Below are 25,685 nucleotides of genomic sequence, written 5' to 3' on the forward strand. Positions count from 1 at the left end.
GGCTTCAAATACTTGTCAAGACTACATTAGGTAATTTTTCTTGATTTTCAGGTGCCTGGAGATTCAGATGAAAACTTCAACTATTGCAAAACATGGAACGATGAGCTTAGTGAAACTCCTTTGGCTGCCGTTGCAGACCAGGGCTCTCATTCCTCCAATCTGTCTGAAAAAGCTCTGCAGCTGCAGGAACATCAGTACTGTTTACCAGGCCCCGCTCCAGACTCCAGGGCTGCCTTGACAATGAATGAGAACAGGCGGAGGACAACTGTCGAGCCAAGCCTTATTACTTACAACCATATTGCAAGGTACAATCTCCAGATAAACACAAGGGAACAATTCTGTCAAAGTTTCATTTTGTATCATGTTTGTATATTTGTACCACAGGTACTTGAGTACCAGGGTCCTACCTATGCAGGGTAAAAGAAGCAGATCAGCTTTAAAGCGAATGTCCAAGCGCTTTAGTCTAATAGGTAAGTGGAGAGCTCAGTGGGCCTCATGCAAGAACTTTTTGTACGAACAAATTTGTTTTTAAATCATATGAGTGATTTAGGAGAAAAGGCCTCATTCACTGCTTTTCTCCTATCTTCAGATTGACCCAGAAGCCTTGTGCAATCAGTCAGCTTTTATCCAAACCTATTTTTTCAATAAATGACAGCATTTTTTGTTACTTAGAAGCAATTGTCCATTTTATTTGAAGTACATATACGTCATGATATGTTATGCAGCTCTGCAATCATAAATGGCAGTTTTATTTGCTGATGACAGAATTGTTGGCGACTATACCTGCAGCTGGCAAGTATCCAGGGGACACTGGTTTAAAATGTTTTTATCTCGTCAGTGAGCTCTGTAAGATCAAGCTGCTATTGCAATAACATCTGAAACAGAAAATGGATGGAGAGTTCAGAAAAGAAGGTTCAGAAACGTGTTGCTAACAGCAAAACTTGCATTCACTTCACTCCATTGCAGCTTCTTGGCTTTATTACATAAAATGTGGAATGTTTGGGTTAAGGTCTGTCTGAATTTGTCCAATTAGAGTTTCTCCGTTAGCTTTTTGTTTATACGTTGTTTGAGAGATGGCGATGGTGATAAAGGGATGACAGACGTGGTCTGTAGATGAACAGTACAAGTGTGTGTTTGTCATGTTGGTTGATGGTGAACTTATATTAAGCATTTACAATGAATGAGCACGTCTTGCCTTCATCAGTAGTTTTCATTTATTGGATTTTGGATCAAATTATTCTTATTTTTATTTTTTTGTAATAGTACAGCCACATCATTTTCAGCTCTTCTGGTTTATTCCCCAATGATTTGCTGCTCAGTTTTCAGTCAGTAGAACCTTGATCTCTGAACCTGTAGAGTTTTTCTTCTATGTCTTCAATGCCATTTTTAAGAGTGAATCCCTTCTGGCAAGCATTGGAAGTCATGCCTCCTCACTTGTACTGCATTATTCAGGTGGTAATTATACAAATGTGCATTTGTCTGGAATGCGCGCTCACTTAAGCATAGCATCAGGTTTACAACGACCATTTACTGAAGTTAAGATCGTTTGTAGAGTCTGGGGTGGCACATTCGTAATAGTTCAATATAGGAGAAAATGTAATTGAAATTTACACAAGAATACAAACATATTGTGAGGTCCAATGTGCATGAGGTCCAATGGCTCTAATATCACTTATTTGTACATCATTTTTTAGATAAAGTATAAATAAGACAAGATAAACATTTCTGTTTCAGATGGAGTGCTGATGTACACCAGAGTCTCTCCGCCTCTCAGAGTTCCTCGCAGCAGGGAGGAGGTAAATTCAAATGCTAATAACAGATCTGTCAGTATTACATCACATTAACCTCAGTAAAGCTTCCTTGATGTTTATTACCCATGATACAGTGTATTCATTTTTAGACAGAGACAAAAAGCCAAAATCCAGCATTTATTTTTAGAGAAAATGCAACATTAGCAAAGCTTAGGACAATAAATGATTTTACTCAGAACTAAAAAAAAAAAAAAAACATTTTTTCCAGGTAAATTCCATCCTGCAGCAGTTTCATGACAACCAGGGCCACTTTGGACAGGGGATCTGCCAGAGGCAGATCTCAAAGCACTACCATTGGGGGAGCTTGAGTCGTGACCTGGCCAGCTGGATCTCTAGCTGCCAAACATGTGTCAATAGATCAAAAAGGAAGATGATTCGTTGCAGCGTCTCCAAGTGCACCAACCGCTGTGGTCCAGTTGAGAGAAAACTCGGACTTATTTTTCATCGGTATGAGTTCAATTGTCTTGTGAAAATCTTATGTTTTTAAACATTTCTTTGAAAATCATTCAAGACAACCACATTATACTTTTTCTAATATTGTTCTCTTTTGCAATACTGTCATTAATGTTTTTATTTGTTTATTTTTCAGCCATTTTCTTTTATTAGAAACCAGCTTGTTTGACCCTTGAAATGCATTACACACATCGGCAATTAATGACCCACATTATATAAAATGAGTCATGTGTATCTCTGAATATTTATTCATTATTCATACATCATGGAGCAGTTTCCCCATTATCTACACTACATTTTATCTATAGTTTCTTAGATGCCTGACAAAATGTAGCAAACTTATTTTGTGTATAACCTGCTGTGCATCCAGGTTTCCGCTTCATAATGTGCCCCTGCTGACTCAGTGGCTGAAAGCTTGTGGGCGTGGGAATTGGCATCCCCGGCTCTGGTCCTCCATTTGCTCAGCCCATTTTACGGAGAAGTGCTACGACAGCAGCGGGGAGAAACTCACCCTCCTTCCAGACGCAGTGCCCACACTTAACGTCCACAGTGACACAAAGGTGAGACACAGAGAGGCATGGCTGAGGCTCACTTCCTCTACTTCATTGATTGGCCTATAATAGTTATTTTGCTTCCACAGACACAAGCAGATGGGTTGACCTCGACACCAGCAGCAGAGGAAGTATGTAGCTATGGAGGAACACTTTTAAGAAACAATTTACCATGCCTTGAAATTCTTATCATATTTTTTCAGGCTTTTTTTGCCAAGTACAATGCAGTGGAGCTCTACATCAGCAGACGCATTTACCCTCCTGGACTGACATATGTAGAGAAGAACACTTTCAGGAGATTCTGCAAAAGATACGCCATCATAGGTTTGTCAAATTCTCTGATCTGCTTTGTGTCTTGAAAACAGATGAATTGTCGCAACCACAAACAATATGGAAAAAATTGAACTAAAATTAAGTAAAATTTTCTTGAAATATGTGTATTTGCACATGATTTAAATAGATGGGTGAACTTATTCTAGGGATAAACATACCCCTACCCTTAGCCTTTTAAACTTACCTGCTCATTTGAAGGGTGCTAACACTTCGAGGAATTTTTAGTTATTAGATCAGAGATTATGTTTGCTTGGCAGGAGAGATGTCAGACGGATCTGGATAGGATGTTAGCCTTGAAATGGGATTTTTAACCTGGTGGCAGAGGATCTGTTGCTGGAGCATTAGGGGCCTGTTTCCTGGGCTTTACCCATCAGTTGTTGTTAAGCTGCTACTACTGCCTCCAGCTCCTGAAGAACTCAAGGCTAATAGCATTGTCCGGTATTGCTGGATGCAGCCAAGACCCCGTCAGAATGATGGCGCAGCAGTTACATATCTCCTTTTTTGAAGAGAGTTCGAATTGGAGATTATCCATTATGTTTTCCAACGAGCGGACGTTGGATAGCAGGATTGATGGAAGCAATGGTCTGTGGGGATCTCTCTTTAGCTCAGCAGTTAGCCCTCCTCTGCAGCCCCGCTTTCTCCGTCTCGCTTATCTCTTCCTCCATGCGTTATTTTCTGCTGTTGTCTTGTTGACACCCGTCCGTAGCACTCCGCAGCTTTTTAAGCGGTCAAAAATGTCAGTATTTAAAACAGTTTGTGACCGTAGATCTAGCAGGCGATCATAGATGCGGGTTTGATGTCTAGTTTTTATTGTTTTAAGTGGCATATTAAAAGACTACCTGACTAACAAACCATAGTTTGTGAGACTGAAGGGTCAACTGTATAAACATTAGTCTACACCACAGGACATGCTCCTTCCTTTTTACTCTTTAGACCTCTGATTTCCATTAAAAGAAAGTCCTGTCATCTACAGAAACTCTGCAGTCATTAGGTGTATCAAAGGTGGACAAGAAGCTGGTGTACCACTTTGTGGCCTCAACGTGAAGGGAGATGATTGTAGATTTCAGAGGAAACAGAAACAGGTTGAATCCTGTTCACATCATGGAAGAAAAGTTGGAGTTGAATTATTGCAGCAGAATAAACACACAAAAGATTTTTTATTTATTTTTTTTACAATCTGAGTTCTTCTGGAGGCTGTTGTGTAAGAAAGGTTAAGGCTATCAGTTAAAATTATGATTTTCAAAAATTATCCATTTTACTTTCAATTGTCACTTCCTGCTGATTTTTTTTTTTAACAGAAAAACATGTGAATTGTTTCTTTTTTCTAATCCTAGATATTTTTTCCAGGATTTAGTTGCAGTTTTCATATTTACAAAAATATATTAAAATCCACAAAAATCAACACAAGCATTTGATAGCATTTTGATAACTTCTGATAAATTTATAATAATTTTATTTGCCCTGTTTTGACAGATGGCAAGCTGCACGTGGTGACAAGAGATCAAATGCGTCTGGTTCTGAGGAGTAGGCAGCAGGTTGAAACTGCTCTTATGGACTTTCACAATGACCTTAACCACCTGAATGTCAACAAATGTCTCAGATTACTCAACGAAAGGTTTTCAATTTTTTTATCCTTAGATGCTACTTATTACTCATATTCATACAAGTATTTTACAAAGTCCGATCTCTGACAGGTACTACTGGCAAACCATGAAGCCGGATGTGGTGCAGTGGATAAACAATTGTTCTCAGTGCAGCGTGAAAATAAGACGGAAACCATGTCGTGAAGCAGAGGTGGAAAGATCCGAGATGCTTCACTCTCTGACATCTACAGAAGATGACTCACACAGGTGTTTTTTCACTGCTATTTTTATCATTAAAAGCAGTAATGCACCAACACTGTGCTCAATTGCAGCCTAGGCAAGTTTGAACAGCTTTATATTTATGACAATATTCATATTTACAGTAAATCCAAGGTCTTTAAAGGAAAACAGGTATCATAAAACACATCAGACAAACAGAAATACATCAAAGTTATCTGAAAAAATTATTGTATTTCATAAAAAGAAATGGGAGCACACAAACAAAAACCAATGGAAAGCTTTTCAAAACAACAGTAGTGCTTTCATACCTATTTTGAGTTCAATCCTAAGGGCTGCTGTCTTGCATGTTGAAATTGCATTTCAAGAAAGAAAAACACCCACAGCAGATTATAAAGCTAAGCTCAGCCAAAAGGAACAAGTAACTAGCAGGTTCCTCGAAATGCAGTGGAGCAGAAAGTAAAATATTTGACTTTGAGACGTAGTAGAATTAAAGTTATAAGTACCCCCCCAAAAAAAGTTACTCAAGTACTTTTTTTGAGTATATTTGCTTTATTTAAGTACAGTAATCAAATAAATGCACATTGGTACTATCCACCACTGCCCTTATAATCTAACATGACCATGGCTCAGATTATTTCTACTCCTCTTATAAACCAAGATTTTAAGCAAACTGAAGTATAAAACAAACTTAATTTGTTTTGGTCAAAGTTGAAACAACAGTATTTATATTTCACAGAATTGGGGTTAAGTGTCCATACTTATTTTTTTCCCCTTCTTGCAGCGATGGAGCGGATGGCTTTGTAGATATTGAAGTTGATGGCGGAGATAATGATGAAGATGTTGAGAGTGGTGGAAGAGATGGCATAGTAGAGGAGCATACACTGGAGTCTGTGGAGATGATGGTGGGTTTTCAAGACCGTCTGAATCTTATTCGCCACGATAAGGTAAAACAAGTCTGTGCTTTAAACCAGGCATCCCCAACCTCGGTCCTTGAGGCCCGCTGTCCTGCAGGTTTTAGAGGTTTCCTTGCTCCAGCACAGCTGGTTTTAATTGAAAGCTGATTAACAGGCTTCTGGTGTACTGCAATCGTTATAATCAGCTGTGCTAAAGCAGGGAAACCTCTAAAACCTGCAGGACAGCGGGCCTCGAGGACCAGGGTTAGGGATGCCTGCTCTAAACAGCCTACTGCATCGAAATTAATATTTTGTGGTTGCTTTGTTAAGGGCCAAATTTAAGCATGATTGCATTACCTTGGACAGATTTTTTATATAGGAAAACCCCCTAGCAAGTCTCAAGTAAAACAATTTTGTAAAACAGTAAAACAACATAAACAGACTCATAACATCAGTGACTGACATTTGCCAAAACACTTTTAGGGCAGTGGGCTATTACAAATACTGCAATTCAAACTTATTTAGGTTTTCTTTGCCAGATATCAAAATTTTATCTGGAAGATCATGGTGTATACTGAAAACAAAATAATCTTTAAATGAGGGAAATAGCATGAAAAAGTTCAGTTCAGTAGTGGTGGCGAGGGCTAAGAACATTATATAGTAGTTGTAACAAAGAGTTAGGGGGGACAAAAAGTTGCTTTGATCGCTCCCACTGGATTGGCCAAGGAGGTCACATGGTGTTAATGGTCGTTAGCGGGTTCTGATGGGTCGTTAACTCCCTCTTCAGAGGGGTTTGGGTCACATTCCTCAGTGAAGTGTGAGCCAGGTGGGGGCGGGTGGGGGGGTGAATATTCTGGGTAATGTTCCTAAAAGTGCCTTGTAGGTGGGTGAAAAGTTATGTCTGTATATACTACCCTCTGAAAAGCCATCTGTGCAGAGTACGGACCGAGCTTGGATCAGTTAACCATGCCAAGCTCGGTTCCTTATGACAAATTTTACACATCACGCTAGCACAGTTCCTCGTGACGATCTATGGTACTACTATGCTCTCTAGAGGGAAACAAGCAAATCAACATGGCGGCGCCTGTAACATTCAGGAAGTTTGGTTTGTTTGCAGAGAGTCAGGCAAAGAAGGCAGGCTTTGGTGAATTTACTTGACAAGAGTCGGCTTTTGGGAAGTGGATACAACAAATGATAGTCTAATCATGGCTTACAGACACAGAAAACGACAGACGTTGAGGTTCATCACCCTACTAAGCGAAATCATTTCTGAAAATCGTGTGGCACGGTAGGGAAGCTAGTAGTTTTACATGAATGTCTTAAATTTCATTATTACACTGCAAAAAATGTTAATATAAATAAGTAATTTGTTCTTAAAATAAGTGCATTTTTCTTGAATTGAGGAGGTAAGTTCAACACTTTGCCAAGGGAACAAGACAATTTACATTTGAAATAAGAAAAAAACTATTGAATTATCTTATTTTAAGTGCTTTTAATCTGATTATCTTATTTTAAGAGAAAAAAGTACTAATTCCATTGGCAAATCATCTTATTAATCTACTCAAATTAAGGGTAAATACACTTGATTTAAGAATTTTTTACTTATTTTCAGATGGTTTTTGCAGTGTACGGAGGCTGACTGTCACGCGTTCTACTCATGTATTCTTTGTTATCTGAGAACTGTGGCAGAACTGAAGCGTGCCAAGCCCTACTGATGAACTAGTACCAGTTTAGCTCTGTTCGGTTGTGCCTTGCACCATCCGGTTCAGTTTGCCATTTACACTCAATGGTTACTCGTGCTCGGACCGGTTTCAAAAATGTACTTTAAATGGGGCTTAAGGCCACCTCCTTTGTTGCGAGATGGTTTTTCCAGGTTAACAAAGATGACTTCCTTAAACCCTCGCTCAAACCATTCTTTGCAAGAATATGGATGTTGATGTCCTCAAGTGAGTCTCCTTTAGGTTCACCTACATGCTTTCAGATGTAGGTGAACAGCTGAGCCCTGTTCTGAGGATTTGGCTCTCCTGTGTTGAAGCCTTTTCTAAAGTAAAAGCTAGCGTGGATAAACTCCCGGTGAAGCTAGCTTCGTTTCACAAACTTGATTAATAACAGTTATGGATGGGGTTTCAGAGTTTACATTAATGCCTTTAAATCTTAAAAAAAATTTTTTAGAAGCTTATCGCTAGAAGTGGTGATTAAGTTCTTCTTTAGAGAGTCTGAAACCACTCACAGCCGAAAAACACATTTTCAATAACGTAGACATTAGGTACAAAATGAACAGTTACTGTCACTTTACAGATTAGCTGCTAGAAGAGCCACTTTGTCTTAACTTCATGTAGAAATGATCACACTCTGACATACATCGCCGCTCCCTGATTGGGGAAAGTGGGGGTGTTGTTTGCTTGACAGACGGGACGTGGTTAAGCTAGTTAGGCTTTTCCTCTCTGCTCTATAAAGACCCGCCACTGATTTGCTAGACCTGGGAGGGGCTGCTCCTCACGGAGTAAAATTTATGAGGGTTACTCAGACGTGCATGAGTCAAATATAATATCGCTTTCAAGGGACATTATTTTAGCATATTAATGCCTCATAAAAGTTGATTTTGCATTATATAGACCCAATAAAGGGTAGTGAGCCTCAATCACTGTAGTTTGAGCATTAAGACAAGAAAGTCCTTGTCTTAATCGACCATATTTATAGTTAGAAACACTCATTTATTAGGTTTCAAAACTATCAGAGCTAAGCCTAACATGTGGTTATAGATCTGACCTTTGTTTTTCTCCCTATTACAGTCTGTAGAAACACCATCTATCCCTTCATCCTCCAGTTCGCCTCCCACCAATCCACCGCCAAGAATTCCTATTCTTATCCATCTGAGAACTCCCTGTCAACTTCCATCCAAAACTTCTATCATTCTTCAACCTAGGATTCCCAACTCCACAATCGTTACCAGGCTCTGGCCGCAAGGAAAGACGACCTCTGTACATTCTGACGCATTCAACAAATCTGAGATTCAGTCAAGCAACCAAACCCTGAGGCAGCAGCCACTTCAGCCTGAAGATACAAAAGGAATGAGTAGCACTGAAGATGGTAATGATCTGAATCATTTCATCCAAGAGCAAAGTACAGCCCTACCTCTCAAAGAGCTGCATCCTACCCCCCAAAAAATTAAAACTCTGAAAAACAATCATGGACAAAGGAACAAAAAATCAAGAGATTTGCAGAGCCAGCACAATGACAAGCCCTCCGTAAAGAGAAAGAGAAGTGAAAAGGGAGACAGTTTAACTGAGAGTAACTCTAGCTGTGGTTTGGAGCCAATGGCGGCTCCAAGCTCCAAACCTTGGCCCGTTTTCACCATCGCAAACACTGCATTGGCAGAGGCAGCACAGCCACCACCCAGAGTGGAGAGGTAACATACAAAAACTACCTGTTTGTTTATGTTTTGCAATATTCTAATGTTAAGTAATCCTTCAACATTTTTTTTAAAATTATGTGTCTGTTAAAAGCCCACTTGTGCATCAGAAGTCTAAAAAGCTTCAGGCCCGGACGATCATCCAGCAGTGCAGCCGAGCTAAGGTTAAGATCAGGCCAGCGGTAGATGGTGCTGATGCTGAGTGGGTTGAGGTGAGTGAGATTTGTTATTTATTTCCCATTTGTTTTCAAATTTACTTAACCTACCCGACCTGTCAAAGCGCCCTATGATTATCTTGGTCCAATTTCTCAGAGTAAAAAATAAATATTTGAAAAGATTAAAGTAACTTTAAAGGTAATAAATAATAAATGCATTCGTCATTTCAAAAATAATACTTGATTTATTATTTATTACATTAGTGGTATATTCTAGTGATATATTCCCAGTACTGTCGAGCCCTGACATGTTATCAACATAATTTAGGGGGTCCAACTATAGAAATGGCCCACACTCACCTAGCATAGTTGATATCGTCATCCAAAGCTGTACCGACATCTTTGGCTAAGGGCAAAGAGGCAGGATCTTGTCCGACGGGGTAACATAAGCCAAAATATTGGCAAATGTTAATTAGCGAGGATGTTTCTAATAAGAAAATGAAAGTGTTGTTTGACTAGCTCAGTTCATATTACAGATTCTTTGCAAATCCTAAATGCAAATCATTTAAAATAAACTTATAAATGTTATTTAATATGTGAGCAATATTAACCCCAGCATGAACCGCCCCTCTCTGCCCCCAATTGGCTCACTGGTCGTCATGCCTCCAGTTAACCAATGTAATCAGTAAAGTCAGAGAGTACTAGCCAGTTAGAGGCAGCGTAACGCAGGTGATGGCTTCACCATCCTAGTGAAAAATGGGAGATTTGGCTTGGAGATCCTGTCTAATAGTGCTAAACATGGGGGATTTAGAAGTGAGTATTCACAATGCAGGTTGAAAAATAAGTGGGTATACGCCGTATACCCTGGACTACTACACCACTGCCTGTTCCCGCTGACAGCATCTGATTTGTCTTCTTTCTAAGTAGCTGATTGATAGCTTTAAAATTAGCTGTAATTGTTACATCTTCCTTTGCAAGTTGCTTTAGATAAGTGTCTGCCCAATGCATAAATATAACACATAAACAAAGCTGTTTTTTTTGTTTTTAGATTCAATTTCTAATTGATCATGTCTCTATCTTTAGATTGATCAGGGGTTGGTCGTATATGTATGCTTCTTTCATGGAGCTACAGAGGAAGTCACACTTGAGATGGGTGAGATATTTTTCAACTTCATTATTTTTCCAAAGAGTCAAACTGGATGATTTTACATTTTATATGTGTAGGCAAAAATAACCTTTCAGAAAGGTGTTTGTTATAGTCAAAGCATTCTTAATATGTAAACATAATTGGAATTGTATGTACCAGCATGCTCTGGTGTTAAAAGCAGGCACTTGGGTATTAAGCAGAGACCACCTATGAAAGGCCTACCTATGAAAGGCCCTCTTAGAGCTTTTGCTTGTGTCTGCTTGCATTTGAGTGCTCAGTCCCATGTGGGGCAGCAGCATAAATACTGCATCTTTTTCATTGTGAAATGTCCCAATGTGCAACATTTTCATTTACCCGATTCAAATATGACAACACTGGAGAGAATGGGTAATTTTTTGCCATTCTTTTTGGTTTCTTTCTACCCTTTTTACTATTTTCACAAAATTTATTGTGTTCAAATACTGAATAGTAACTAATTTATTGGTTCTGTGATCATTCCTCAGTATTAAGAGTGCTGTATCCCTTGGAAAAAAACCATTTGCTGTTTTTTTACTTTTCAGTCAGTTATTTCCTTTTGTGGAGGATTTTGTCGGGGTGAGATGATGCTGATGCTAAATAATTATGCAAACTTTAATAGAATACAATATAATAGAAGTGTATTGATCTCACAATGAATAAATTCACTTGTGACAGTGCAAAAGGGTATTGAACTGCTTAGGCCACACGCTCCCTCATTACAAGAAACATGCATCACATGATATTCTTGCATCATGTATCCCAAAGGAAAATTTAATGTTTTTGTAACTTAAAGAGGTTTCTAAATTTTACAAATTAGGTTTTAAAACATTGGCTCATATGAATTATCTGCATGTTTTAACAGCAGAAGCATTTACTTGATAAGATCTCTGATCATATTAAGATATTTATTCTCTATGTTCTATTTTAGACTGATCCCTCGTCAGAAGGGCACATTTTTCCACACCCCCGTTCTTTAAAAGATAAAGAATTGGGAATTACATATTTTATATATTAAACAGTCTTAAATAATTTTAACTTACTGATTTAAGTTGGTCACATTTTGTTTTGTTTCCTCTATCTTTGCCCAAACAGCCAACAACTTCCTGAAAGCTAAAGTTTTTCGAAAAGACAGGCACACTGTGTCTGTTCTTGACCTTCCTGGAAATGTTTTATTGGTTCCCCAAGACTCCTTGGTTGGTGAGTCACTGGCCAACAGAAGGATGCATTACAAAGAGGGATGTGAGCCATGGCGGGGTGCTCAGCTTTTCTCAAACCTAGTTGACGCTTGCAGGCGGCTCATGTCGGACTCGACAAAGTGCTCAATCGAGGGCATGAAGGTTGAGCATGGAGTGTACGGGCAGAAACAAGAGCTCATCTTTGAATCTCTGGAGCCACAATCACTTCTTCTGGAATTTTGAAGCACATTTTCAATACACATGACTTATAACCTGATTTCCATATTTTGTGAGTCTTTAACATGTTTTATTTTCTCCATTAAAGAGTGACAGCCAAAACAATGTTAAGAATTTTTACTTTGTACAATAATACAGAGGTCTTGCAAATAAAAGAAAAACAAAACAAAACAAAAAATCTTCAATTGATTGACCATCAATTGTGATGCTGTTTATGGCTTTGTAGTTTTCCTGTTAGGATGCATTCATGTTGACTTTTGTTCATTTTTGTCTTCACTGCCCTCTGTATACTTTAGCAACGGTAAATAAAGAGAAAATACTTTTATCTATTGGATTGTTCTTGAAGTTATATTTGGACCTCTAATTTGTTTTTGCTTTTAAGCTTTGAGACAATAAGAAGAGAGGCTTTTTGTTCCAAAAGAAAAATAATTGTAATCTTCTTTTATTTTTTCTTGTACGGTTCAGAGACTAAGTTGTTCATCTGTTGCTAAAATAAAATGAACTCCACTATGAATTAGTAGATTTTTGCACCAACAAATGACAAAATGCATACGGGAGCCATGTTGATTTTAATAAATCTCTTGAACTAAAAGCCCTCTCAATTAATAATGTAGCCAGTGAAATGTCAGGAATGGCTTTGTGTAGTTTATCAAAATCTCTAAATGAGAAAGTGTAAACAAAACATGAAAGCTAACAAATTTAACTTTTAATACCTATATCCACTTCTGCCAAGTACAAGATGCACGATGGAGCAACCCGTTTTCTCTATATCTTTTGTTATGGTGCGTTCACGCAGCATGCAGTGATTTTCCCACAGGTAGTTCACCACTTTGCATTTCAGCTGCAGTGTTTATACCCTGGATCCCATCATCAAATAGGAGGAGCCTCAGCTGTGTGAAGCTGAAATCCCGCCGACCTGAACAAAATTCAGCAAATAGTGTGAATATTTATTGCTTCTTTAGTGTAGGTTTATGCATTTAAATGACCATCTGTAAAAATGAATTAATAAAAAGATCACATGTGCTGCTGTTGTTTTAGAGCTATTAACATTTATTCTTTAGGTCATCCTGAGGTCTACTATTCCCTATTAAGCTCTGAATTGAACAAAAAGAACTTCTTTTTCATTGCTACTTCATTTGTGCCGGTAAAACTGTTGTTTGTGCTGATTTGTTTTTTAAGATGGAGTTAGCTTTAATTCTTTGTTTGCTTTGTTTCACTGTTCACTACTGAAACATGAAGATTATTTATTTTACTCCTGGAATTTCTTTGTATATTTGGAAATTATAGCAGGACAAATCTTTTCTTTTTATTTTGGGCCCCCTCTCAGGGCACTTAGAATCGTCCATGAGTTTATGCATCCATAAATCACACATAAACTCTCAAGGATGACCCGTCTGAGATGCAAGGAGAATGCACATAATTCCCTACCCAAAGTACATGATTCACATCGACACCAATCACAAGCTTATCAGGTATGTATGTATGCACGCTATAAACTGTTCAATTAGTAAATTTAGAAAAGTGGGGAGTCAAAGGGGTTCTTCTATAAAAACCAAGAAATCTTCAGCAATTTCTAAACAAATAAAAGCAGAGGCAGAAAGGGCTGCACTCCTGGTACGTGCAGCTGCTTTGAAGGAGAAGCATGCTCTGGAAGAGTAGGAATAGCTGTTAAAGAAAAGGAACAACTTGACATAGACACCAAAATTTTTTTCCTTGTCGGTTCATTCAACATTCAGCAGTCTAATGGCAGTGGGGAAGAAGCTGTTGCAGAATCTGCTGGTGCTGCATCAGATGCTTCGAAACCCTCTTCCCAGAGAGCAGGGAGTATGGTCAATGTTGGGGGTGTGACAGGTCATTGATGATGTTACGGGCTTGGGACATGCAGCACTGGGATGAAATATCTTTTATGGAGGGAAGAGGAGCCCCAGGATCTTCTCTGCAGTCCTCACCTTCTTCCAGTCTGAGGCGCTGCAGCCTCCACACCACACAGTGGGTTAGGGCTCTCTATGGTGCTTCTGTAGAAGGTGGTGAGGATGGGTGGTGGCAGGTGGGCTCTACTCATCCTCTGCAAGAAGTACATGCACTTCTGTGCCCTTTTGGCCAGTGAGGTGGTGTTTGCATTCCAGGTGAGGGTGTCTGTGATGTGCACCCCAAGTAATGTGGTGCTGCTGACCACCTCTCCAGCTGAGCTGTTGATGAGCAGTGGAGCGTGGTTAGGCCGGTTCTTCCTTAAGTCTATGATGATCTCCTTTGTTTTCTCCCCATTCAGGATAAGGTTGTTATCTCTGCACCAGTCCACCAGCTGTTCCACTTCCTCTCTGTAGTCCAGGTCGTTGACGTCTCTGATGAGGCCCACCACCATGGTGTCATCTGCAAACTTCACATTGCGATTGGTGGTGAACATGCGGACGCTGTCGTGTGTCATAAGGGTGAACAGCAGGGGGCTCAGGATGCAGCCCTGAGGGGAACCTGTGCTAAGGGTGATGATATCAGAGGTTTTCTGTCCGACCCAGACTGAAGGTATATAAAGCGATTAAAGTTAATTAAACAAATTATCATACCAAGCAGACAACAAGCTAAGCATAGTTATATGTCTTACTTACCGCTCCACTGACATTACCAGAATACATGCGGAGGTCTGAAATCCGCCCTGTGCTCATAGTGCGATTGCCTTATGGGTAAGTCATCCAATGTGGAGCACTTTCTTGTGATCTTAAGGAAATCTCGTGGAGATGAAGGCTGCACCCTTCATGGGCTTAAAGGTGAGTTGTATGCATCATATAAGACTAACATTATCCATACAGGTACACATTTGATAGCCATTATTAATAATTTTCATACAGTTTTATACTTTGTAGTGTAAATATCAATTTAATAGTAACACCTGTTCATGGTTTCAGTAACTGCATACCAAAAAGTAGTTTTTTTTGTTTTTTTTTTTGGTGATAGGTCTTGTGGTTGGCTTTCAAGTGGATGGAGTGGTGTTCAAGAACTGTGTGCAGAATTTCTTTGACTGCTGCATTTCATATCTCCAGCAGTGGGGCTCTCTATTCACTGAATCGCAGTGCCTCTACCAGACACTGCTAGAGCATGCACCAGAGAGGGATGAGGTTGAGTGCTCCCTGAGGAATGTCTCCACCAAGCTGCCACAGACGGGCATCAGTGAAACAGAGCTGATTGATGAAGTCGCTTCAGTCAATACTTACACATCAAAAAAAGACTGAACAGTGGAACACGATGTCAACACCTGCAGATAAACGCTGGGCAGAAATGTGCATACATTTCAAAGTCATGCTCCATTTAGAAACATTTTTATCATCCTGGCACAAATGCCCGTCGGACGTGTTTTTTAAATTATGAACAATACTGATGAGAGAAACCGTATGGGACTGCACACTTTGGAAGCACTGCTCATTACTCGGGTGAACTTTCAGTATAGTTGCTCTGAGTTCTATGCAAGGATCAGTGACAACCATAGCCTCTTGAGAAATGTAAACTCAAAGAATGAGATACTAGAATCATTAAGACGGTTTTGAACCGGGTTCCCCATATTACAGTTAGTATCAATAGGTATATGACTTTTTTTATTTTTCAAAATCTGAGATCTGGGAAAAATTTCAAAACAATTATGTATAGAACAATCTAACCTTGAAATATTTTTTTATATTCATCAATTCTGCTCACATTGCTAAACTCCTGTTGCATTAGCATGCAGTAAATTGTGGACTTCTAAACCACAGAATATGCAACTAAAAATTTGCAAATTCAGAGAAATCAGATTCACCCTGAAACAACTTAAATTGTCACTTTCAATCTTTAAAGCCACAGATTTGAATTAGTTTTTTTTTATTGACAGATGCTTACATATAGAATCAATGTTTTACTTCAGGCAAAAAGAGAACCTTTAAACATTTCTGACTTGATGTCCTTTCTGTAGAGCTCTATGAAGTGGTTAACAGTTTTTTAAAATTTGTATAAAGTAGTGGTGGGACATTATTGGTGTTAACGGCAAACTCCTATTGGGCGATAAAAAAAAAGAATAAGCGTGGCCAATGGGCTCGAGCTTGTTCTCCAGGCGGCCACAGGTGACCCATCTTACAAACTACCTGTGAGTCGAACTATCATGAGGAGAACACATGACCAGCACGCCGTGGAAAGATGAGAAGTTGATCGAAGTGACGTGTGTGTCAGATTCTTGGAGACACTATCTTGTTAAAGTGGGACATCTCCAATTGGAAGTGGGACACTTTTTTGCTGCAAAAACAGAGTAACAAATGAGCAAAACTTTTTATATTTCTGTCAAAATCTTAAGAAGATGGAATTGCATGTGATTTTTCAAACATAAAAAAGTAAACCTTTTCTTTTACATTCTGGAGGTGGCACATACATATGAATGCCTTTTGCAGAATTCAAATAAGCGATTTTAATCTAGATTAATTCCAAGATGACAGTGAGATTAATCTAGATTAAAAAAAAATAAAAAATCAATGCCAAGCACTGGTATAAAGATGATCAGTCCCCTTCCCACAAACAGTCACACTCTCGTAGAAGGTTTCTTGGCCGCATTGTGGTGATGACGTTGATCCTGTTCTCGGAAAGCTCCCGAAGCTCATTGATAAGCTCCTGCACAGAGGGGCTGGGCCAGGGGTGGCCATTTAGGTAATCTCGCAGGATAAATGAACGTTCAACCAGTAGCTCAAGCTGCACCAGATGTTTGAGTTTGTGGAGACTTAGGAGATCCTTCTCAGGCTCACGACGAAAAAATCTACAGGAAACCAGGGGAAGTTTATGCATTGCATTAATATTAAATATCTGGCAATATAATGAAAAACTATGCAAAAATCTAAACATTTTTTGAGGATTTTACAGCACTAGTGGCTCAGTTTTTGCAGTCAGATAGGAAGGAGGTTAGGAGAGAGTGGGAGAGACGAGCAGCAAAGGACCACAAGTCAGATAAGAATTCGGGACGGCCACTTCGAGGACTAAGGCCCCCGTACAGATCATGCTAACCACTGCACCACTAAAACACATCCCTCAAAATCCATCTTAAATCAATGGTATCAACTGTTTCCTGAAAGTCCAAATCTGTTCGAAGGATTCTTTATACTACTATGCGTTTCCTCTCTGGCAAGAATGACTACAGACATGTTTGTATGCAAGTTTGGATGTAAATCCTAATACAGAGAAACCCATAATCTGCTTCAGGATTTGTAATTTGCATATCTCCATCCCAATAACTGAATTGTTTTGGTAATCAGCTAATGTTTTGCTTTACTCATGAATATAAAATGTTTGCAACATACAATTTGATTAGGTCAGAATATCAGCGTTAAAACGTTATCATTTCTGTACCCAAACCTTCTGAAAGCCAGGCTCAGAATGTGTTATTGTTGGTTTACGGCTGAGCATCAATACAAATCTTCACATATAAAACAGAAATTAGGTAGAGTCAGTAAATGAGTCCTGTGGTGAAGCTGGATAATAAATTGGTCTTTTGTTATGTAGAGATATTAATTTAAATCACAGACCAGTGGCAGCTTTAAAAGGGTCTCGGTCCACTTTTAAAGCTTTTTAAAAATCCTGAAGTGCACATTCATCTTCTCAGACAAGAAACAAATTAATTTAGGGGTCTTCAACCATAGTCCTCACTGTCCTGAATGATTTATATTTTCCCCCAAGGCTGACTCACTTATTTGAGTGATTAATAGGCTAGTGATGAGTGAATAGGACAAACTCTGCTGTGCTGTGGGGACTCATTTAGAACACACAGGACAGAGGGCCAATGCAATCATAGTCAAACTATATTCTTTCAGTTTTGTTTCTGTTGTTTTGCTCAAACAATTTAACGTTGTATAATTCTGGCCTACATCAATCTGCAATAATAAAACACTAAGGTCTTTTCAAATTCTTTTTATAAAGTTTTTGAAAATTACTAGTATGGATCAACTAATCTTTTCCTTAAAGTCTAGTTTTAATTTTTGTACTTAATCTGCATTTATCCAGAAAAGTCTTGTGGGGATTTAAAACCCTCTTTTTTTTTTAAGAGAGTGTGGGGCATAAATATATATGCACACCAGTAATTTTTCTAATGGCTTAATTTTTGTCCAACAGAAAAGTAGATATACTTACATCAAACAAAAGATTTGATCATTTCCAAACATTATCTTTGATTAGGTAATAAAAAACAAAATATCATGACATCACCACCAACATGATGAACATACGTTTGGCTGTGAATCTAATCTTTAATTAGGGTTGAAACATTAGTGGAAACATTCCTGGTGTAAATTTGTGTAAAATAACAGAATATTTCTGAAAACATTTACACTCACCGAATCCTAAGAGTTTTGAGCTGAGGAAAAAGCATCGGGATCCGTCTGCAGAGGCTACCACTGGAGCGGTTCTGCTCAATATCCAGGTGCTCAAGTCCAGGAACTTTAGGTGCAATGGAGTCCATGTCTTTCAGAGTTATGGCAACTCTCAGTGTCAGTCTGGTCACACTCTCTGGGATATTAGTTGTATATGTAGAAAGGGAATTCCCACCTTCAGAAACAAAGTACATTGGATGTTAATTTGAAAAGCATCCTCTGAACCTACATGTAGTGATGGGTCCAGCAACACAACGATGAGTCGGTGCATGCGAAGCCAGTAGAGCAAAACACTGTGTGTGTGTCGTTTCAAGACAGACATGCGCCCGATACAGGAGTTGTTTCTAACTGACTGACTCACTAAACTGTCTAAAAACGTATCCGTCAACATGATGCATCTGCTAAAAAATTCGTATCTTTTGCGGTTCATCGTTAAAGTTATCAAGAATTTTGGAGCAGCCTAAAAGGAATAGGAACGTCTCAGCCGTTGCTTTACATTAGTTTTCTCATTGTGTCATACTTATCCTCTAAGTTATCACTCAACTTATCTGAATCAAAGTTCATTTCAAATTGACTCTTGTTGTTTTAAAATTATGATTTAAAATCCTAGTCCACAAACATCCTCATTCAGTTTCCCCCAAATTTTCACATTATGGTGTTTATATTATTTATAGGCTACATCTTAAAATATCAAAAATATTTACAATTTAAACATAGATATGAAATAATACAATCTAATCTACGATAAATTAAATTATATAATTTTACTAGGTCATCAAATCAATTCAGTTTAGTCTGTCCAATAAGCTGCCTGTAGTGTCTTTAAATGTCCAGCAGGTGTCAGTATTCTGTGATATAGTATCTACGCGTATTGGCAAAGTGCCCAATTTACCTATAACTACCAACATGTTCAGGTGTGCGTGTCTAAATTTTCAGTGTTTACCCTACCATTATCCTAGGAAGGCTCCCCCTGCCAACGAGATTAGCCGCCCACCCCGCACACTTCATGTTTTGTCACACGTGTATGGGTGAAACCATACCAGGGTTATGATGATGAAAATTAATTGACGGCAAGGAAATTATATGCTTTTCATCTCTTTGGCAGCCCCTAGTTTCGATCACAGAATGATAAATGCATTTTATTGTGTTATTTCCCTGATGAGCTCTCCAAGACGAATGAGACATAAAAAGAACTTGTTTAAAGGAAAAGTCCGCTCATATTCAGAATTCAAACTTCTGAAAGTACTTTAAATATGAAATTATTACATACTGTTCAATTAATGACAAGTGTTTTTAATTAAGAGTAATTTCATTAGAATGCGCTTTACTGGATGCATCCATGTTTCTCAAAGAACACTACTGCCACCTACTGGTTTGTGACATCACGGTGCGGTATCGGATGTTGATCAAGTCCCAGTGCTGTATCTGGTGCTTGTCACAACAAGCCATTATCAAAATCACCTTGAAAACATTATTCTTTTAAATTTTGGAAACGTATTACATATTTTTTCTCTAACGACGAACCTGTCTGTGGAGGATCATGAATCAGAAAGGTGAAATACCTTTTTTTTGTTGTTGTTTTCACTTTTACACGATGTATTACAACGTCCAACTGCCATGCACGTGGGAATTGTCAGTTTAACTATAGCTCTCGCAAATTTTAATGGTGAAGTCCTCTGGAAATCTTAAATAATTGTTGTTGATTTCAGATGTGTCCAGTAGCTTCCATTGATTTTGCTTATAAAGCGGGGAGAATGGCGCTAGGCTTAACGCACCATAACGTCATTGCCGGAAGATGTCAGGAGTGAGGTGTTACTATAATTTGGCAAAAATGGCTGGTCCCAGATTAAGTGATCGCAACAAAAATTATATTTATTTTTCTTACTGATTAATGCTAAATTAATTGAATCACTGCAAACATATTAGTTTCAGGTATAGTAAATGATCCATTGATTATTCCTTGCTGACCGGACTTATCCTTTAAGATGTTTTTTCCTCATTGGCTTAACACAAATCATAATAATATGGACAGCATGGCACAAAAACTTAATAACTTAATTAATGTGAGTGCATATGAAAAGAAAAATAACTATGAGCATATAAATACATCTAAATATAAATACATAACTATCTAACAAAAATACAACTACAGAAGATCAGTCATATTGAATATGGCAAAAATAAAGCTTTGAGCCAAAAGGGCTGCAGAACCCACCAATGATGGAGAGTGATTTCAGCTGTTGCAGAGGGTTCAGCCAGGACCCGAGTCGACACTCAATACCTTCTCTAATGTACCGATAGCGGATAGCAAGAGACCTAAGGGAGGTCAGACTCCTCAGAGCATTTTCAGGAAGGATGGTCTCTGGGTAGTCCACAAGCTCCAGGCTGGTCAGCGTTGGCCCACAATAGGAAGACACTCCTACAGCATTAAAAGAAAATGTTACAGTCCTAAATAGCAGCTTTAAGACTTTCTAAGCCAAAACTACAATAATTAAAAGGAATGCCAGTGGTTGTTTATGTTCCGTTTAAGCTATAAAACATGTCTATAATACCACGAAAGTTGATCAATAAAGTAATAAAAAAAAGGGGGAAAAGTATTAAAACCATGCCAACAAACGTAGAAATTCAAGCTGTTACCGCTTTTGAAAGACTATCTTGTGAATATAAATAGAGCGCTCTAAAGGTGGGATTTTATTTTTACTAATCAAACAGCTAAATATTGCTTTGATATTTTGCCACTAGAATAAAAACTGCTGTATGTTTATCCAATTTTTTTTCTGGAGCATGTTTGGAGTGAGGTAAAATTGTAATCAAACATCACATTTATGAAATTGAAATTGGACAGAAAGCATGGCACATAATCAGAGGTGTCAAGTAACGAAGTACAAATACTTTATAACTGTATTTAAGTACACTTTTTAGCTATCTATACTTTACTCTATTACTTATTTTTCTTCTTACTTCTGACTTCTACTCATTACATTTTCACACAAGTATCTGTACTTTCTATTCCTTACATTTTTAAAACAAACGTTACTCGTAACTCTTGGCTTCGGTTTAATGTTTATAAATACTTATTTCACGTCATGTGCTCCATCCAATGCAGATCAATGGCACCCTCCACATCTAGTAAAAACTAGGGTAATTTGATGAGTCATAGAACGTAAACACTTATTGGAAATAATCAGAACTAAGCAGGTGTTCTTCAAACTGCAAACGGGAATTGTCTATGCCAAGCTACAATGGCGGATTCAGAAAAACATATTTAAATGTCTGAAAGGTCGGACATAGACGAGAGCGTATCGGGAGACGGAGACCAACAAGACCTCAGTCATCCTTGGCCCTATCTAAATGATTTTTCCGAAATAGTTGAAAAATTGAGCTTTCAATTCCTATAGTGGCATCTGGCTGTTTTTTTTTTTGTTTTTTTTTTTAAGGTTACTTTATACTTTTATACTTTAAGTCGTTTTTGGAGCACATACTTTTTCAGTTTTACTTGAGTAAAGAGGTCAAGTTGATACTTCAACTTTTAACAGAGTGTTTTTAAACTGCATTATCTATACTTTTACCTAAGTAACAAATGTGTGTACTTTTAACACATATGCACATAACATAGGCTGTCGGTTGTGGGAATAATAATAATTGAACTTTATTGATCTCACGTTGGAGAAATGTACCTCTGCATTTAGCCCATCACCTTGGGCAGTAGTGTGGGGTTAAGGGTCTTTGCTCAGGGACCCAGAGAGGCAGTCTGTGGGAGTGGGGCTCAAACTCAGAACCTCAGGATAACAGGCTCTACGTCCTAACCACCAGGCCCCAACTCCCCAAGACAGATGAGGAGTGGACTCACCTGGCAAGTCTGGATCTGATGGACTTAAGTAGTCGTCAGGGAGCGGCTCCGGTGGCTCCCCCTTCATCCCCCAAGACAGGTGGTTTAGCTTCTTTAGTTTCACCATCATTGAATGAAAGTCGGCTCGGGGCACAGGCCTCACCGTGTCCAGTCCGTAACCCTCACTCTGCTGGTGGAAAAGAAGGTACCGGAGGTTGACCAGCTGCGACACAGTTCTTATGAATTCAACGGTGCTGGGCAGCCGCACGTTACACACGCTCAGGTGTGTAAGTCGTTCTTGAAGGTGTTCAGTCAGGCAGCGACCCAGCAGCGGTTCATCCCAGGTCGCGTTTCGCACCCCGAGGTCCCGGAGATTAGGAAATCTGGCGAGGTTGTCCATGTACTTCTCTTTATACTGTCGCCCTCCATCCACAAACACTATTGCAGTTAGCGACGGAAGGAACTTAACGAGACGTCGCCATTCTTTTCGCCGTAGGTGTCGCACAGTGACCCGGGTGAGTTTGCGGTAATTTAATGTATGCCAGAAGCCGTAGGTGTAGCGACGTAGTTCGGACATCACCACCGTATAGTCTTTCCACAAGGATGGGTGGTCAACAAGTTTCTTCAAGTGCCTACAGCAGGAACGAACCGCGTGTTTTTCCTCTGTGCTAAGGTAGCTAAATACGTAAACCCAGAGTTCAGGCGGTAGCTGCGGCAGCCCTTCCATTATTTCATTCACTCAGCGTGTAGAACGAAAACTTACCTAGTTCCTAAAGGATTTAATAAAAGCTCTACACTATTTTGATATCCGTGTTTTTAAGTTATCAGCGATTTCTTTTTGAAACAGCAGGTTAGTGTTTACACCGGAAGATGTTCGAGTGTTACACGTAAAACTATCCGGGGCGATATATTAGTTCCGGGCTATCCGTTCCGGAAGCACGATCCGTTCTTCGCATGCTTTTTTCTATTTATTTATTTTTATTGAAAATATCAAAATTTACAGACAAACATGGCTGCATAGCATAGAGCTTGTTTCTTCAAGTTTGGATATGTAGAAAATATAGCTAGGGGGAGCATCTCTTCTTACAAATATGAAATATATCTATAACATAGAGGGTTATTAACATAAACATGCAAACACATAAAACCAAATAAATAAACAAATACAAAATTATAAGAATAATTATAAAATAAATCCAATGATATAAAATAAAATTCTAAGAAAGTATAACATGAGGGGAGAATTCAGTCTTTGTTTAGCTGTTTACTTCTGTTGGGAAGTGTTTTAGGGTATAATTTTTTTGTGCTTTAGGACTTTTCAGAATCTTTAATGATTTTAAATATAGCTTAAACTCATAAAAAAAAAAAAAGTTTGGGAGATGAGTTAGCAATTCTGCATTTATGAATGACAAATTTAGCTAGACATACAATTGTATGAGTGCAGAGCTCATCAGCCTTACTTTGCAATATTAGACCAAAAGTGATATTGTCCCTGGAGATAAAGGTTGGGGATGAAGATAGATGTTGTTTAATCCATCTATGCAAATCACACCAACATGTTTGCACCACTGAACATGAGAAGAACACATAGTCTGTAGTTTCGATATCATTTTCACAGAACCTACATGTGTTATCATCTATACCAAAGCGAAGTTTCAATAATTCTTTAGAGGGGTAAATGTTGTTCATTATTTTGAAGTGTGTTTCTTTCATCTTTGGGGGTATAGGTAGTGCTAGATACATTGTTCTTAGTTTAGTTATTGAGCTTTTATCAAATTTAGGATGTTATTTTTATTTTGTCTTTCAGGGTAAAGGTATTCATTAAAAAAGTTTCTAATAAAATGGTTAGTGCATTTTCTATCCATAATATTAATCCCTTGAATTGACAGAGCAGCTAATTGTGGGTGAATTGGATGATATTGCAAAGTATTTTTGGTTAAAAAGACAAATTCTTGGGTTAGTGCTCTATGTAATTTATTAAAGTTTAAAGGCTTGAAATTATGTTTAATGCAAAACTGTTCATAACTATAAAAAACTCAGTTGGTATCCATTAAATATGCTATGGACCATATATCTCTCCCATAAAAGTCTTCAAAGAACAGAGATTTGATGCAGTGCAGAATATATCTGTTGTTCCAGAGAACAGTTGTGTGGGGTGAGAAGTTATGCACATATAACATTTTCCAGTACAAAAGGATTTGTTTGTAAGACTCTGACAGTGATATTGGCAATCGGCCTACATTAAAGTCCGCTCTCAGAAGAAATTCCAATCCTCCAATTATCTTGAACAAGGTCCTTGGAATACAAAACCAAAAGGAATTGCTGTGTTTGATCCAAGATTTTAACCAATTTATTTTTAGGGTCCCATTTAGACAGTCAAAATCAATAACTTTGAGACCTCCATCCTTTGCGTCTTTAACCATACTGATTTTCTTCATATAATGTTGCCTAGTTCTGCAAATGAAATTTAGCTTGATTGGGTTAATAGATTTAATTAATCTGTTTGGAATGGCATTGGAATAGGCTGGGTAGATACATCTAGATAAGCGTTCCTTCTTAGTTACAGTAGGTAGATCTGTCCTAGTATTGATTAATCCCTCTGTAGCCATAAGTTTAGTCTTGACTTGGATTCTTTTATTTTATTTTCTACATTCAGAAATTGGATTCGTTTTTGGTCTCTGGATAAGTGGATCTCCAGGTATTTAATTTCCGAATTAATAGGGATATTACAGATGTCTTTCAGTGGCGTCTCATGTACAACCAGCAATTCACACTTTTTAAGGTTTAATGTTAGGCCTGAGGCTTTGGAGAATTTTTCGATTTAACAATAGTTTTTGAAAGATGACACAAGAATATTGTGTCATCTGCTAGTTGGCTGATTGTTATTTCTGTGCCAAGTACATTAAGTTTTTTAATATCATTACAGTTCTTAATATAGATAGCTAACATTTCTGTGGCTAAGATGAACAGGTATGGTGAGATGGGGCAGCCCTGAGGAAACCCCACATTAACCTTGAAGCTTGGGGTGGTGCCAATGGGCAGTAGGACACAACTGCTAATATCTCGATACAGTCCACTGATAAATTCTCTAAACTTGACTCCAAATCCAAAGAGACGAAAGAATAAACGGATGCTCCATGGAGTCAAATGCTTTGTAGAAGTCTAAAAATAGAAGGAAACCATCATCTTCTATTTGGTTTCTATATTCAATGATGTCCATCACTAATCTAATATTATTATGGATTGATCTCCGCTTTAGGAATCCTGACTGTGTATCGGCAATTAGATCTGAAATCACTGTTTGGAGACAAGACTTGAAGATGTAATTTAGAAGTTTGTGGTCTGAATTTCTTAGTGTAATGGGTCTTCTGTTATCTATGATTCTAAGATCTTTGCCAGGTTTTGGAATTGAGACGATAACTCCATGTCTCATTGTTGGAGGAAGCACACAGGTTTCAACTATTTCAGTAAAAACTTGTA

The 25,685-nt window shown here is 38.3% G+C and overlaps 2 protein-coding genes across 3 annotated transcripts in view; one reads left to right on the plus strand and one right to left on the minus strand.

The window, feature by feature from the left end:
• The window catches only part of LOC107092992, an 18,311-nt gene extending 5,932 nt beyond the window's left edge, over positions 1 to 12,379 (plus strand). For both annotated transcript variants that reach the window (XM_015387762.1, XM_015387763.1), the window contains exons 6-19: positions 52 to 305; positions 385 to 470; positions 1,735 to 1,796; positions 2,020 to 2,258; positions 2,635 to 2,824; positions 2,905 to 2,946; positions 3,019 to 3,139; positions 4,622 to 4,763; positions 4,843 to 4,998; positions 5,753 to 5,873; positions 8,657 to 9,273; positions 9,371 to 9,488; positions 10,515 to 10,584; positions 11,689 to 12,379. In XM_015387762.1, coding sequence (XP_015243248.1) covers positions 52 to 305; positions 385 to 470; positions 1,735 to 1,796; positions 2,020 to 2,258; positions 2,635 to 2,824; positions 2,905 to 2,946; positions 3,019 to 3,139; positions 4,622 to 4,763; positions 4,843 to 4,998; positions 5,753 to 5,873; positions 8,657 to 9,273; positions 9,371 to 9,488; positions 10,515 to 10,584; positions 11,689 to 12,014 — 2,544 coding nt within the window. In that variant the 3' untranslated portion in view covers positions 12,015 to 12,379. The remainder of the gene's footprint in view (positions 1 to 51; positions 306 to 384; positions 471 to 1,734; positions 1,797 to 2,019; positions 2,259 to 2,634; positions 2,825 to 2,904; positions 2,947 to 3,018; positions 3,140 to 4,621; positions 4,764 to 4,842; positions 4,999 to 5,752; positions 5,874 to 8,656; positions 9,274 to 9,370; positions 9,489 to 10,514; positions 10,585 to 11,688) is intronic.
• Positions 12,380 to 15,590: 3,211 nt separating this feature from the next.
• LOC107092993 lies at positions 15,591 to 23,101 on the minus strand. Its single transcript, XM_015387764.1, has 4 exons — positions 22,227 to 23,101; positions 20,592 to 20,795; positions 18,341 to 18,551; positions 15,591 to 16,773 (listed from the first exon to the last, which is right to left on the minus strand). Exons 1-4 carry the CDS (start codon positions 22,930 to 22,932, stop codon positions 16,521 to 16,523), a joined length of 1,374 nt encoding a protein of 457 aa, XP_015243250.1. The 5' UTR covers positions 22,933 to 23,101; the 3' UTR covers positions 15,591 to 16,520.
• Between the last annotated feature and the right edge of the window lie 2,584 nt (positions 23,102 to 25,685).

This window comes from Cyprinodon variegatus, unplaced genomic scaffold (genome assembly GCF_000732505.1).
Source record: "Cyprinodon variegatus isolate N-32 unplaced genomic scaffold, C_variegatus-1.0 Scaffold403, whole genome shotgun sequence".
NCBI classification, from domain to species: Eukaryota; Metazoa; Chordata; class Actinopteri; order Cyprinodontiformes; family Cyprinodontidae; genus Cyprinodon; species Cyprinodon variegatus.